The 15,397-nt window shown below is 42.3% G+C and overlaps 1 protein-coding gene across 4 annotated transcripts; it reads right to left on the reverse strand.

The window, feature by feature from the left end:
• Positions 1-246: 246 nt before the first annotated feature.
• Positions 247-11,562, reverse strand: PSMA4 (proteasome 20S subunit alpha 4). Of its 4 annotated transcripts, none has more exons than XM_077827889.1 (9): positions 11,448-11,562; positions 10,343-10,362; positions 9,841-9,883; positions 7,383-7,545; positions 5,407-5,484; positions 3,242-3,330; positions 2,171-2,301; positions 1,800-1,923; positions 247-659 (listed from the first exon to the last, which is right to left on the reverse strand). In XM_077827889.1, exons 2-9 carry the CDS (start codon positions 10,343-10,345, stop codon positions 505-507), a joined length of 786 nt encoding a protein of 261 aa, XP_077684015.1. In that variant the 5' UTR covers positions 10,346-10,362; positions 11,448-11,562; the 3' UTR covers positions 247-504. The 4 variants fall into 4 exon arrangements, with proteins under 4 accessions (XP_077684015.1, XP_077684014.1, XP_077684016.1 ...); XM_077827888.1 differs by lacking the exon at positions 11,448-11,562 and adding an exon at positions 11,131-11,353; XM_077827890.1 differs by lacking the exon at positions 11,448-11,562 and adding an exon at positions 10,686-10,709.
• Between the last annotated feature and the right edge of the window lie 3,835 nt (positions 11,563-15,397).

A 15,397-nucleotide genomic window follows, 5' to 3' on the forward strand; every position in this document is an offset into this window, starting at 1 on the left:
TATGCCAAAAAATTATAGATAATCTTGTGTGACAAGTATACTTTCATTCAGTATTAGAATTTTAAATAGGAAATGTTCTATAAACGTGTTCTACGTTTCTGAATGGCTTTATTTTTCACAGTAGTGTCATAACTCTGTTATTTACCAAGTAGCCACATCTAGGCTCTAGACTGGTTTAAAATATTTAACTTCCCTCAAGAATCAGTGTATTTAGATGTTACTGATGAAATAAAATACCCATTACCATTCTTTTCACATTTTATTCTTTAATACAAAACAAAAAGATGTAAGAAATAAATGAATTCCAGAATTAAAGTAATAGTAATTCAATGCAAGAAGTGGTAAATCAAGTATTAAATTTTATAATGACTGAGGGGCCTGGCTCAATAAATAGTATTTCTGGCTTTTCCACTGTATCAGATTTGCAGGCTTTCATGAAGTGGAAATCCAAATCTTTCATTGAAGCAGGTCCTATGTAATCTATAAAATGCCTGATTTCAAGTTCTATTTATCTTTTTCTTTTTGTTCTTTTTCTTTCTTTTCACGCTCAGATTTTGCTTCTTCCTCCTCATGTTTTTTTATCAACTGTTCCACCTCTTTTTGCTTTAGTACTCTAATTGTTGTCTTTCCATTCTCTCTTGTCAATGTTGCAATTTCAACTGAAACAGACGGAAAATATTTGCATTGTCACTTTTACCTAAAATCAGTAATATTTAATAGCCAAGGTTCTTTAAGGTTATGATTGTCAAAGGAGCCCGAGGGATTTAGGCACCAAACTCAAAATAGTCTCCTTTGAAAATCTCAGCCTAAGGCCTTGATTCTGTCAACACTTTTGTACATGTGTTACTTACTCATGTGAGTAGTAAAAAAATAAATGGACTACTCTCATATACACGGCTGTCCCTGGAGGCGTGCAGGTCCTGGGACACAGGCACAAAGTTTCTATCTGCTGGGGGGTGCTCCCCCTGCCCCTTCCCCAAGGCCCCACCCCCACCCCACCTCTTCCTCCCCAGCCCCTTCCCACCCAGTTCTGCCCCCTTCCTTGAGCTCACTGTGCCCTCGCTCCTCTCCCCTTCCCCCCAGCACCTCCAGACACTGGGAAACAGCTGATCGACCGCGTTGGGAGGGAGTAGGAAGCACTGATTGGCAGGGCCCGCTGGCAGGCCAGAGGCACTGGGAGGAGGAGAAGGTTGATAGCAGGGCTCCTCCTTGCCCCCCTGCCATGAAGCAAAGGGCCCCCCAAAGCACAGGGCCTGCAGCAGTAACCCCGATTCACCATACCCTAGGGATGGCTCTGCTCATATAAACAAAGTTAAGCACGTTCTTGTTCACAGGCTCAAGGTTGAGAGTAAGTAATTCCTACATCTGCACAACTCGCCATCGTCCACCGTCTCTATTATACTGTCGAAACTGAGTGGCAATATAATAGAGAGAATGTGGGAGAGGTAATATCTTTTATTGGACCAGTTTCTGTTGGTGAGAGAGGCAAGAGAGCTCTGTGTGGCTCAAAAGCATGTCTCTCTCACCAAAAGAATTTGGTCCAATAAAAGATATTACCTCTCCCACCTTGTCTCTCTAATATCCTGGGATTGACACAGCTACAACTACCCTGTGTGGCAATATAATACACTAGTTTGTTCTCTAAAACTCCATTATCACAGACTTATTTTTGACTAAAAAGCAATTGTTTGAAAAACATCCAGTTTATTGTAATCTTTTTACAGCAAGTATTTGGGTTTTTCAGCAGCAAGGAGTTAAAAGAAGTTCACCTTTAAATATGGGAGAGCAATATTGCTTACCTTTCTCTGCAGAAAGTTTGCTAACGTCCATGGTTTTGTTTAGCACTTTAATGGCTAAAGCAAGTGCAGATTTCAAGGTCATTGCTCCTTCTTTATAGTCTTGTTTTAACATTGACACAGCTGCCTGTAAGACAAAGAATGGAAATTTATTTAATGCAAAGCAATGCATACAGGCAATTTAAAGTTCTGTTGTGTCAGATGTCAGAGATCATGAATACTGCTGGCATTAACATTACTGTAGGAAATGTTTTACAACTATTTCTGCTTGTAGTAGTAATGAATATGGAATTGTGGTTAGTACAGTCCAACTGTAAACTATTTATCCATGGACAAGTTCATTTATTTTGTTTTATTAAGAAAAAATATCTTACAGCACTATTATTCCCAATGCATGTAGCTTTCCATCCTCCATAGTTTCCACTAGGATCACTCTGATACAGCTGAAATCCATAATGCTTATCCCAGCCAATGTACAGCAATGAAACACCAAAAGGACGTTTTCCTGTTAAAATACAAGGGTATTAGTCATCTAAATTTAGTAACAAGATTGGTCCTGAATGCTGCTTTAAAAAAAAGAGTCAAGGAAAATGTTAAATCCTTTCCTCGGAGCTAGGATTTAATAGACTGCTCTGTACTTCTGGTATTTTAGATAAGCTCTACTATAAATCCTTTTATTGTTTCCTTCTAAGATGTGACTAAGAAAAGAATGCTGCTAGTGTCTTATTTCAATCTCTTACCCTACTAGCAATTTATTTCCATGTAAACAAACTGGATTTTATCACCTTAGTATCTTAAAACAAATCTTCAATGACCATCCTTAAATTTATAGCATAAGAGCTCCAGAAACCAGAAGTACATTAATGGTCAAGTCACACTACAAATATAATGGAGGTTATCAGTCAGCTAGGGTCTTCTGTGTTTTAACACTGTTATTGCTTGTGTTTGTGGAAACATCACCGTTCTGTGTATTTGGAAACACTCCCTAGGCCATAACATTGTTGTCTAACAGTCACAGAACCATGTTGTCTCATCTACACTAATAATTAAAAAAAAGTGTTGGAAGACTGATGCCCCTAGCCACAGCTGCTGGTACATAGTTACACTGGTACAATATGAGAACTAGATTTAATAAATAAATAAAATGCACAAAACTAATTTCCTCCTGTTGGGATTCAGGGCGTTCCTGTGCTCAAAAAGCCCTACATCTCAGCCACCAACTTTTCAACAGTGATTAATGGCTGTGTCTATATCAGCAAATTTAGTATCTATAAATTTATAATCATTGCAGTGTCATCATTTGGAAACAAAAGTTAATTCCCTCGGCAATTTTTCAGGGGTCATTTGCACTTAGCAATTTTACAGGTCAGTAACCAAGTATTGTAAATAACTTCATAAAATCATTCTTTAGAAATTTAAAAGTTCAAATATGTTTCATTTATTACCTCCAAACTGTGTATAAGCTTGCTTGATATCACACAGTGCTGTTACCAACTGCTCACAAGGAATTGGTTCTTGATACTGCAATAGATACCTAATATTCAAAAGAAATATCAAAAATAATATTTTTTTCAAAATATTCCTTTTGTTTGTCAGCTCCATGATTCAGGTACAGAGCTCAGCACAGCAATGCATAAGATATTACTTTGATTCACAGTTTTATCAGAATGAGAATGGAAATCCCAAAACACACACAGCTGGTACCACAGCATAAAGTACTATGCCTCCCTATTATTTAGTAATTCTTATCAGCCAATTTGCAATGTGGCTGTGATAGCAACCTCCATGGAAACTACTTTTTTGCAAGAGGGGAATGAAAAGTAAAATTAGCTAATGGAAGGATTAGAATGAGCAGAAGGTAATACAAAACAAGTCATTGAACAAAATCCCTGGCACTGGTGTCTTTATTACTAAACTTTATGAACGGAAAATGTTTGTCAAAGTTGTTTCACAAGACTTAATAAAAAACAAATCACTTTGAATTTGTCCACAATGATTAGGTTGTACATTTGTCACAAGAGTGAGTGGACTCAGTATACTACCTGATGATGGCCCGTGATCACAGACCAATGAATCTGGAACAATCTTTTTGGAGCAGGATAAATTAGGAGAGAAAACACGTTGGCAAGACAGGTGTATTGTAAAAATTAAAAAATAAATGCAGCATGAATCTTACAAAGAATGGAATAACAAGTAATCAGTTATCCAAAAAGGATTGAGGTTAGCAATTTAGTAAAGAGTACACATGCCTGTAACTTTAATTTTCAACAAAAAAATTTATTACTTGTGACATCACCATCACAATGTCTGTAAATTTACTATAAGACTACAGATATAATAATAATAAATTAAGAAAAAAGTATTAAAGAAATGGACCAGATCCCTGGGTATAATGAAAGTGTACCCTTTCACAGTTCTGGGTGATAGTATGCAAACGTAGTTTAAAATATATGAATGGCTTTGTACTCCATGAGGTGATATGGTAAATAAAATGTTTCTTTAACAGAAACCAAATTTATATTTGAGGACACTTTCTGTGATTACATATTATTTCCTTATTTAAAGAATCAGACAACCTTGAAGCTGCACACGTTTATTAGGTCTTTACCTAGCTTTCCAGTAGTTAAAGGTGTTTCATTTTTTAAAAAGGACATTTCCGAAGTAAAGTACACAAACTACCTCTAACACATTAACAATAAATTGATTGTGGCACCTTAGAGACTAACCAATTTATTTGAGCATAAGCTTTCGTGAGCTACAGCTCAAAGCTTATGCTCAAATAAATTGGTTAGTCTCTAAGGTGCCACAAGTACTCCTTTTCTTTTTGCGAATACAGACTAACACGGCTGTTACTCTGAAATAAATTGATTAGCATTTCACTGGAACAGGCTAAATTCTTAGTGGATGTAATCCAAGCATTTTGGTTATCTATTTTATCCAATGTAAACAAACGGGGGAAATGATATTATTTCCTTTATTGCTCTAAATGACTAGAGATTCAGCTATAAACTGGAGCTGTCTGGAATACATAACAAGATAATGTAAAATGCAGTTTGACAGATTGTTATTTTCCATTTTCTTGGCCTGGTTTGTCAAATCATCTAAAACTGAACAAATTTATCTTCTGCTAGTATATTTAATTATCTGAATAGTGTTAAAGTTGGGTATACGCTCCATATATATAGGCCACAAAAAGGAGGCTCACATGCAAGGCATTACATTTTATAACATTTATACAATTGGACCAGAATAGTAAACAAGAATTATAAAATAAGCAGATCCAGAGTTCAATTTGTTGACTGGTATCAAGTATTCATTAAACCATTGATAAGGTTCTGGTAAATGTTAAAGCTCTTTTAGACCTACTCCTTTTAGTTCACATAAGCAAAACCATACATGAAAGTAAAAGCAAAACTTAATATGGGCAGGGGCTAAAATGTAGAACATTTATTCCTTTTGTTTGATTAATCTTTAATACATATACAGAGAACAAAAAAGAGAAGCACTTTCCTTGTTAGAGGACTGAATTTGAAGTCAGGGTTAGTCTTAAATCCTTATTATCACACGTTACAGCTTTTAAGTAAAGCTACAAGAATATCTGTAACCATACCTTTGTGCAATAAGTCTCAGTTCATTTGTTAGAACATTAGCATCTGAAGTTATCCCTGCAACACTGCAAGCCATATCCCTGAAATATAAATACACAAGTTCATTGGGTTGTTATTCATTCCCGAGCAATAGCTGTATCATTATGCAACATTTCAGAGGAAGAACACAGTTTCATACCTACGATCAAACCCACACTCTGTAAAACAAAAAGGCCATAAGCTCTTGCCACTGCATTTGTCAGATACATGTTGTAACCACTCCCATAACAATACAACAAAACAGCAATTTACATATGATTCTACAAACATGAGGATTAGTCCACGGATTATTAAATTCCAGATACTGACAATACACTCTGGACGTGTCTAGAGGAAACATATATACATTACCATTTTGCAGGCCACCTTTAACATTCTTACATAACCTTTTATTCGGGTCAAATATACTGTGCAATGACCAACTAAAACAAAACTTTAAATTCTTATTAATGGAGATTCTACAGCAGCGGTGTCCAATAGAAATTCGATGCTAGCCACACTTGTGGTTTTGAATTTTTCTTATTAGCCACATTATAAAAAAGCCACATGCATTAGACACAATTCAGTAGCCTATTAGCCACATGTGGCTAGTGGCGAACATATTGGACACCACTGTTCTAGAAGATATTCAGTGTGTGCACAATTTACAATCTGGTTAATTGTTACTGGAAAAACAATGAGAGAAACAGCTGATTCAGATGAGAACAGATGAGAATTTTCTTAGCTGTATTTATTTTTAACAAAAAATATTGCATAACCTTAACGTGCCAAGTAGCTTAAATTTAGTGTTTCTCCTGCTGAATTTGAGATGGCTATAAAATATCCACTGCTCAAGCAGACAGGATCAAATACAAAAGTAGAAAAATAATCCAGGTAGTGGATTTAGAGAAAAAAAGTAGGAGCAGACACAAGTAATCACTCCTTTGATTGTAGGTAACAGGATTCCTGAATAACCCAGTTCTTTCCCCCTGCTAAATAAGCCCCTGGCTGCCCCCGGGGTTGGGAAAGAAAGGGAGGGAGAAAGAGGACAAAGTCACTTATGCCTCACATGCACCGAGCAAAACTCCAGTGAACATGAGTATCCAGACCTTTATTGGGCAGAGTGGAAAACAATCCACAGTATGATTCTTGTTGATAACACTGGTAAAAAAAATCTGAATAATTAGAAAAAAAGAGATTGAGAAATGGAGATATGGATCATCTCTATTAGAGTTATGTCATAGAATATTAATGCATGCTTTACTCATATCCACAGAAAATACAAAAGATAGAACAAATGCACGATTTGAAATGTGACTTACAGCCTATACAAACTAAAGATTACATTTGAACAAGGCAGGGACCAATGCTATTGCAGAAATAATGCGCAGAATTGTTCAGTTTTAAAATAGAACAGAGAGCAAATGAAGAAAAACAATGGAAGTGGAAGGTAATGTATGTAACAGAGTGCACATCACTGAAATATGAAAACCTATTAGCAATAGAAGCAACGGATAAATTTGTTCAAGAGCGAATCTGAAAATTAGGAGAAATGAGGGAATCAGAGAGCACTGCTCTTGATTAAAAGATTCGGGGATTTTTTTGCAAGACTTTTTGCTTTTTCATAGTACTTGGTAAGACTGGGCATTATCACATAAATGCTAATGCAGTGATAGCACCTTGTATTGGGAAATACGAGTTCCCATTACAAAAAACATTCCCATATTAGCTTTAACATATGGGTTACTCTGTCTAAAAAAGAAAAAGGTTTCGCTTTAACCATAATTTTTGAAAGCTATTAAAGTTAACACTGATAAAATAATTTCACTCAAGAACTCAAAACTCCTCAAGTAACAAAGAAAATCAGTTTTAATTATTTTGTTTGAATGACAGAGGTAATTAAATACCCTATTAGCAATTATAACAGCAGTAAACATCTTTCACCAACATCTCAACTTACTCATTAAGCTTGTATATTTTCTCTGAAAAAAAGACTTCATCAAGAAGCTTGTGGATGTTGCGCCGTTCTGCTGCTAACAATACACCATCATTTGCTAAAATTCCCAGGCAAGTGCCTGCATGTCCAATTGCTTCCATAGCATATTCAACTTGATACAAACGACCTAGGAAAAGAGGTTTCAATTGGTAAATTCAACCATTTAACTCTGAAGAGGGACAATCCTACAAGGTGTTGAGCACCTCATACAACATACTAAGAAAGCATAACTCAACCAACTCTCACTGTAATCACATCATCACAGGATCAGGTTCTAGGTCTGTCACTGATGGCAAGTTAATTGGTCAGAATCAAGTAGGAAATCCAATGAATACACACAGTGGCAGGTTCAGATAGAAATAAGCATTGCCCTTACAGAGAATTTTAAATGCAAGTTATCTACAACAGTGGTTCTCAATTGGGGGTCCACAAACACTTTCAGGGGTCTGCAGGGCCCCACGGATAAAATCCAGAGCCCGAGCCCCAGCACCTCCTGCAGGGCTGAAGCCAGGAGCTGCTGGATTGAAGTCCCAATCCTCAGCACCCCCCACAGGGCTGAAGCCTGAAGCAGCAGGGCTGCATTCCAGAGGGGCAGAAGCCCTGAGCCCATGGGCAGAGTTGGAGGGACACAGGGGTGTTGCCCCCCTGAAACTACAGTGCAAGAGCAGGACACTCCTGGGGCAGCAACACCCCCCTCCTGCTGCCCCCTGGCCAGGTAGGAGGTGGGAAGCCAGAGCCAGGCAATGCAGGACAGCTGTTGCTCTGGCTGGTGCCATGGAGCAGGCAGCTGCAGTGCTCCCTCATCTCCTGCTGCTACTGGTGCAGGGGGTTGAAGCTGCTTCTCAGCTCCCAGCCCCCTTTGCTCACACAGCCGGTCAGAGCTGCCTGGGCTGGGGGACCTGGCTCCATGGCTGGCAGAGCCCTCGGGGAACAGAGACCGCAAGAAAGGCCTCCTGGCACACAGCCCCTAGCTACCCCCCTCCCTACACCCTGAGCTACCCCTCTGCCCGCACACAGCCCCTATCTACTACCTCCCTGCACCATGAGTGGTTTTCAAACATTTGGAGCTGAGCCCCCACCATTGAGTTATAATTTTTGGTTGCGCCTCCCTCCCCACAATCCACACAGGCAGGTGGGTGGCCTGCTGACCTGCGTCAGAGCGTGGTGGTGGTGCTCCCTCTCCAGACCCTACTGTGCGGAGCTGGCTTGAGCCCCCCTGCCCAGAGCCCCCTCCTCTCCGCACTGGACCCTGGAGTTTTTATAGTATGGTGTGGGGGGCCTCAGAAAAAAAAGGGTTGAGAAACCCTGATCTACAAAACTAACTGAAGCAGAAACGGAGACAAAAAACATGGATTCTTCAAGATTCAAAAAGGAGTTTTAGACACGTCCATGAATGAGTAGCATCAAATGTTACATTAGGTAGGATACTATTGTATGGGCTATTAATACTCATGTGTTAGGGCTTAGCCAATAGCCAAGAGATGTTTTCCTTGTATTATTCCATTGCCTAAGATGTACAATCTTTTTTTAAACACAAATTTTCCAGTTTAAATAAAGCATTTTGTTAAATGTCTGTGCAGTGTTGTTCAATTAGAGTATTTCAGGCTAGATTCTTGAACAGGTACCGGGGGGGGGAGGGGGGCGGCGCACAGGTCACTGTACTTTGAATACTGAATAAAAGGTAACCAAATATATATATATAAAAAATAGTACTGAAGAATGGTTTGAATTTTGGAAGGTTAACACCTTCCTCTGATGCATTCAGCATTAAACACTGTTGACAAAAGGAAACAGTATACTGAGTAGATAAACCTTTGGGTCTGCTTCTACATGAAAATTCTTATGCTTTTGCAATTCATACTTTTGTGCATTGTTTCCGTAGCTATAAGGATGAATGCAGTTATCTTTCTGGAAACTGGGGATGTACCCAGGCTCGCACAAGCAACTCTCCAGCTGACAAAGTTTACTGCAAAATCTCACTGAATTTTTCCCAAAGCTGGACTGAAAAAACGTACTCAAACTTACTACCAAAAGGGTGGTGGCAGTCAGCCCCTCTGGGCACAAGCATGTAATTCACTGCCAATGGAATAGGCAAGAACCATATATAAATTAAGCTGGAGAGCCTTCAAAAAGAAATGTAAAGAAGCAGATCTCACTTAGATAGAGAAACTTTTATACTTTATTCTTAAAATTATCTCAATTTGCATTAAAATTAAAAGCATATCTCCACTATGGTCATGAAATCCCTTATAGTTTTGGATGTTCCTCTTAATGTGAAGATCTGATTTCTGTGTCACAGATGAACTCAGGCAAATTGTCAACACTCAAGACCGCTACATATTTCAGTTGCTATTTAAAATTCTTGGGGAGGCATAAGGATAGAAGTTGATTGGTCATGTGGTTCCCATTTACAGAACAATACCTTCTGGAGAAAATATAGTAGTTCTGGAATCATATCTTCGAGACTGTAACAAAAACATAACAGAACTCGTTATTTTTTCCCCTTTAACAGAACAAACTTTATTCAGTAATATTGGCAATCATGTTCAGCAGTAACATAGTGACTTCAGTTTAATATCTGTGAGGCGTATAGCATTACAGGTAGTTTTGTTACCATTATTGTATTAGTTACCTTTTGTTACTAGTCAAGGGATGAGTGCTCAATTTACTTCAACGCTTTTTCCTCTTATCCCTATCCCAATCATTGTATTCCTCACAAAGCTTTACAACTAATGCTGTAAACACTTCTGCACATGCTTAATTTACGTAAAAAATCCCAATTTAAGGTGGGTAAAGTTAAACACATGTATAAGTATTTTCAAGACTGGGGCCTCTGTTATTTAAAGTCATTTAGCTGCAGAGAGCTTAATGATACTGCTGAACTCAGGCACCAAAAGGGATATATTTCATGCATAGTAACTCACCATCTTGCTTGTATTTTACACTGTAAAAACAAAACAAACAAAAAAACCCTAATCAATACAAAGAATAGGTTCATAGAACATAACTACACATATCACTTAGACATTGAAAAATGATGTACAAAAGTACTAATTACAGTAATTAGCCCTCAATAATAGAAGAGTTTTTTTTAAATGTTGTAATTAAGTTTTTAATATACATGAATCTCACTGATGAGATCATTAAAAGGGGGTCGTAGGAATCACCTTGACAGGTGATAAGTAAACCCGATTAAAAAGGTCCCTTTTAATGAATTATATCAAAGCAGAAATCGTCGTAATGGAGCAGATCAGTGCCTCTACCTACTGGGCAAGTGTTGAGGCTGGGACAGGTTTCTCCCCTTCATTCTCCTTGCAAAGTCCCTATTCCCAGAGAGAGAAATCTTGGGACAGAGAAGAGCTCATCCCCCACACGAGAGGAACTTGGGAGCTAAGTCCCCACCACCTCCCCCTTACACCCCGGCTCACTGAGAGGGCGGGGGGAAGAGAAGCAGGCCCTGCCCAGCCCCCTTACGCCCCGACCTATCGAGAGGGGCTGGGGACAGCCACAGTCCCGTGAGAGAGGCTATGGGGTTCCCCAGCCCAGGGAGGCCGGCTGAAGCCCAGTTCGCAGGCGACTGCACTGCAGAGTCATCCCCCTCCCCCCGCAGCAAGGGAAGGCCTCACCGCCGCCCACTTCACACCGGGGGCTGCTACTCTCCGCGGGCCGGGCCGGGCCAGCCCTGCCCCTCGGGCGGCCGCCCCGCACTCACCGCCGCACTACGGGGTCTCGGCCGCCGGGAAGAGACTGTCCTGCCACCGGCAACTGACTCAACGTCGCACCGCTCGCCAAAATGGCCGCCGCGCACGCGCGATAGCATGGCCTGGCCCGCTGGTCGGGGCACTCCCGAATCCCGGCTCAGCGACGCGCTGCCGGGGGCGAGGAGAGGCGGGGCGGGCGGGCGGCTCGCTGCCTAGGGAGGTAGGGCCCGGTGGGGGACCGCTCCGCTCCCAGCCCAGGCCTCTCGCTCTCCTCGCAGGTCCCCGGGCCAGGCGCCTCCGAGCTGGAGCAGGGAGCGCGCTGTCTCACCGGCAACGGCTGGGCTCCAGCCTCTTCAATGTGTCCCTCATTTCAGCAGCTCCGGAACTGCCTCGCTAAACCGACTTGTCCCTGACAACGCGCCAGCACTGGGGAGGCCTTGAATCTGCTCGGCCACCTCGGCCTGGCGCCATGGCGCTTCAGGCTCCTCCGCTCTTCTTCAGTAACCAGATTGGAGGGAGAGAGAGAGAGAGAAATAGTGGTGTCCCCCCGGGGCCTGACCTGGGCGCAGTCCTGTTCAGTATATTCATCAGTGATCTGGAAAAAGGGGTAAACAGTGCGGTGGCAAAGTTTGCAGATAATACAAAGCTACTCAAGATAGTTAAGTCCCAGGCAGAGAGTGAAGAGCTACAACAGCATCTCTCAAAACTGGGTGACTTGGCAACAAAATGGCAGATGACATTCCATGTTGATAAATGGACAGTAATGCACATTGGAAAACATAATCCCAACTATACATATGAAAAGGTGGAGTCTAAATTATCTGTTACCACTCAAGAAAGATCCTGGAGTCATGGTGGATAGTTCTCTGAAAACATCTGCTCACTGTGCAGTGTCAGTCAAAAAAGCGAACAGAGTGTTGAGAATCATTAAGAAAGGGTAAGATAAAAGGACAGAAAATATCCTATTGCCTCTATATAAATCCCTGGTACGCCCACATCTTGAATACTGCATGCAGATGCGATCATCCCATCTCAAGATATATTGGAATTGGAAAAGGTTCAGAAAATGATTAGGGATATGGAAAGGCTGCCATATGAGGAGAGATTAATAAGACTGGGACTTTTCAGCTTGGAAAAGCGATGACTAAGGGGGGGGATATGATAGAGGTCTATAAAATCATGGTGTTGAGGGCAAGGGGTTGGGGCTGAGGAGGGGTGTGGAGTATACAAGGGGGCTCAGGGCAGGGGGCTGGGGTGCGGAGGGCAGGAGGGGGCTCAGGGCAGGGGGTTGGATGCAGGAGAGGTTTGGGGTGTGGGCTTCAGCCTGGCACCGCTTACCTTGAGCAGCTCTGGGGTGGCAGCGGCACACAGCAGGGCTAAGACAGGTTCCCTGTCTGTCCTGGACCCACGTTACTCCCAGAAGCGGCCGGCACCACGTCCCTGGGGTAGGGCGTGGGGGCAGAGGGCTCCATGTGCTGCCCTCACCTGCAGGTACCTCCCCCAAAGCTCCCATTAGCCGCGGTTCCCTGTTTCCGGCCAATGGGAGCTGCGGGGGGCGGTGCTGGCAGCTGAGGGCAGCGTGAGGAGCCCTCTGCCCCACCCACTCCCACAGGAACCTCAGGGACGTGGTGCTGGCCGCTTCCGGAAGTGGTGCGGGGCCCACAGCGCCACAAGGGTGGCAATCCCGCGGGCTGGATCCAAAGCCCTGACGGGCCAGATCCGGCCCACGGGCTATAGTTTGTCCACCCGTGCCCTAGCCTCTGTTGCAAAAAGCTGGGAATGGGTGACGGGATGGATCACTTGATGATTACCTATTCTGTTAATTCCCTCTGAGGCACCTGGTATTGGCCACTGTTGGAAGACAGGATGCTGGGCTAGATGGATCTTTTGTCTGACCCAGTGTGGCTGTTATGTCCAGCAAGGTTATGCCAGCAACCACGGTATTAGTGTGAAGGACTGGCACCTTGATACCACTTAATTTTGGGTGTATCCAGGTGGAATTACTGCTGTGTCCTTGCACTACATTTGAATTCTTCACCAGACATTGTAAAAAAGTCCATATGAAATAAAATCTCAACTGGCAAAGATTAAAAGGATAAAATAAAGTCTGTGTATTATGCCAAAATTAAACATGGGGAATTCATCTGAAAATACACTTTATGTGATCAGGCAAAGATGGACAAGTAGGATTAAGAACTAGATCCAAAGTTCACTGAAATTTAGGAGAATATTTCAATTGATTTCAATGGCCTTTGGCTAGACTTAGAGAGTATCATAGAATCATAGAAGATTAGGGTTGGAAGAGACCTCAGGAGGTCATCTAAACCAACCCCCTGCTCAAAGCAGGACCAACACCAACTAAATCATCCCAGCCAGGGCTTTGTCAAGCTGGGCCTTAAAAACCTCTAAGGATGGAGATTCCACCACCTCCCTAGATAACCCATTCCAGTGCTTCACCACCCTCCAAGTGAAATAGTATTTCCTAATATCCAACCTTGACCTCCCCCACTGCGACTTGAGATCATTGCTCCTTGTTCTATCATCTGCCATCACTGAGAACAGCCGAGCTCCATCCTCTTTCGAACCCCCTGTGATACATGAAGTGGGGGGAGGGAGTAGCTCCCTTCAATGGACACTCAGCCAGCCAGTTGGCTGTAAAATCCCTCTTGGTCTGTTCTCTGTTTGCTTTACCTGTAAAGGGTTAACAAGCCCACAGGTAAAAGTAAAAGAGTGGGCACCTGACCAAAAGAGCCAATGGGAAGGTAGAACTTTTAAAAAATGGGAAAAAGAAACTTTCTCTTTGTTGTTCTCTGGGCTGCAAGGACGGAGCAGCAATGCTGTGTAAGGCTTGATCCAGGTATGAAAATTCATCTTCTATACATAGAAGAAATTATTTGGATAGGGAATGTTTAGTTCCACACAATCAGGTTTATTTTTTATTTTGGTTTGTGGATCTCCTCTATGCTAACCCCAGATGCTTTTGTTTGCTTGTAACCTTTAAGCTGAACCCCCAAGAAAGCTATTTTGGATGTTTGATTTTTGGAATTGCTCTTTTAAACTCTAGCAAAAGCCTAAATTCCAGATGTAACTTTAAATAAAATTTACCTTTTCTAAGAACAGGGATGGATTTTTGGTGTCCAAAGAGGTTTGTGCATGTTGTTTGATTAGCTGGTAGCCACAGCTAATTCCCTTTGTTTTCTTTCTCCGCTCTTTCCCGGAGGGAGGGTGAAAGGGCTTGAGGGTACCCCACGGGGAGGAATTCCCAAGTGCTCCTTCCTGGGTTCAAAGGGTTGGGGTTTTTTTGCATTTGGGTGGTGGCAGCATTTACCAAGCCAAAGTAAGAGAAAAGCTGTAACCTTGGAGTGGCAAGTATTAATTTTTAAAATCCTTGCAGGCCCCCACTTTCTGCACTCGGAGTGACAGAGTGGGGATTCAGCCTTGACACTCCTGTTCAGGTAGTTGAAGGCTGCTATCAAATCCACCCTTACTTTTCTGCAGACTAAACAAGCCCAGTTCCCTCAGCCTCTCCTTGTAAGTCGTGTGCCCTAGCCCCTTGATCATTTTCATTGTCCTCCGTTGGACTCTCTCTAATTTGTCCACATTCTTTCTGTAGTGGGGGGCCAAAACTGGAGTAGAGACATGTTGTTACCAACGTTACTTTGGGATATGCTCATTTATTAGGATTACTCTTCTGGGGGCAAGGGGGGAGTCAGTGTATCATCATCATCAGTGTATCTATCAGTGTATTGCTTGTGTCACTTGTGTTCTCATATGGAGCTCTACTTCTCCCTGCTGCAAGTTCCCTCCCAATGGACCTATCCTGCAGGACCTAGGTTCCCCAGTGCTGCGTTCTTTCAGCCCCAGAATCAGACGAACACACACACATTAACAGAGCACATCCAAGAGGACCGGGTTACCTCCCAAGCTGACCCCTTATATGTCCCTGGACTCAGTAGGCTGGGTCGAGCAGCATTTTCAAGCTGTCACCCTCATAGGCCCTTGGATTCAGTTGGCTGGATCGAACAGCACCTCCAAGCTGTCACCCTCCTATGCCATAGGCACCGCACTGGAATAGAGCACGTGTGAGCAGGCTGAGTCGAGCAGCACTTTCAATCTGCCACCCTCAACTGCCCCTGGATTCAGCAGACTGGATCAAGCAGCACTTCCAAGCTCCCACCTTCATATGTCCCATGTTCAGCACATCCCTATCCCCACTTTCACGTTACACTTGTTCTGGTAGTAACCCACTTGATGAGCAAACCCCACAGGATTTTTGGG

This window comes from Eretmochelys imbricata, chromosome 10 (genome assembly GCF_965152235.1).
Source record: "Eretmochelys imbricata isolate rEreImb1 chromosome 10, rEreImb1.hap1, whole genome shotgun sequence".
Classification (NCBI taxonomy): Eukaryota; Metazoa; Chordata; order Testudines; family Cheloniidae; genus Eretmochelys; species Eretmochelys imbricata.

Excerpts from the sequence above, each read along its gene's own strand:
- PSMA4 (XM_077827886.1), bottom strand. The coding sequence starts at position 9,898 with ATGTTTTTGTTACAGTCTCGAAGATATGATTCCAGAACTACTATATTT. Across the intron at positions 3,331-5,406 it reads CTGAGACTTATTGCACAAAG|GTATCTATTGCAGTATCAAG; the intron begins GTATGGTTACAG and ends TTTGAATATTAG. Across the intron at positions 2,302-3,241 it reads AGCTTATACACAGTTTGGAG|GAAAACGTCCTTTTGGTGTT; the intron begins GTAATAAATGAA and ends GTATTTTAACAG.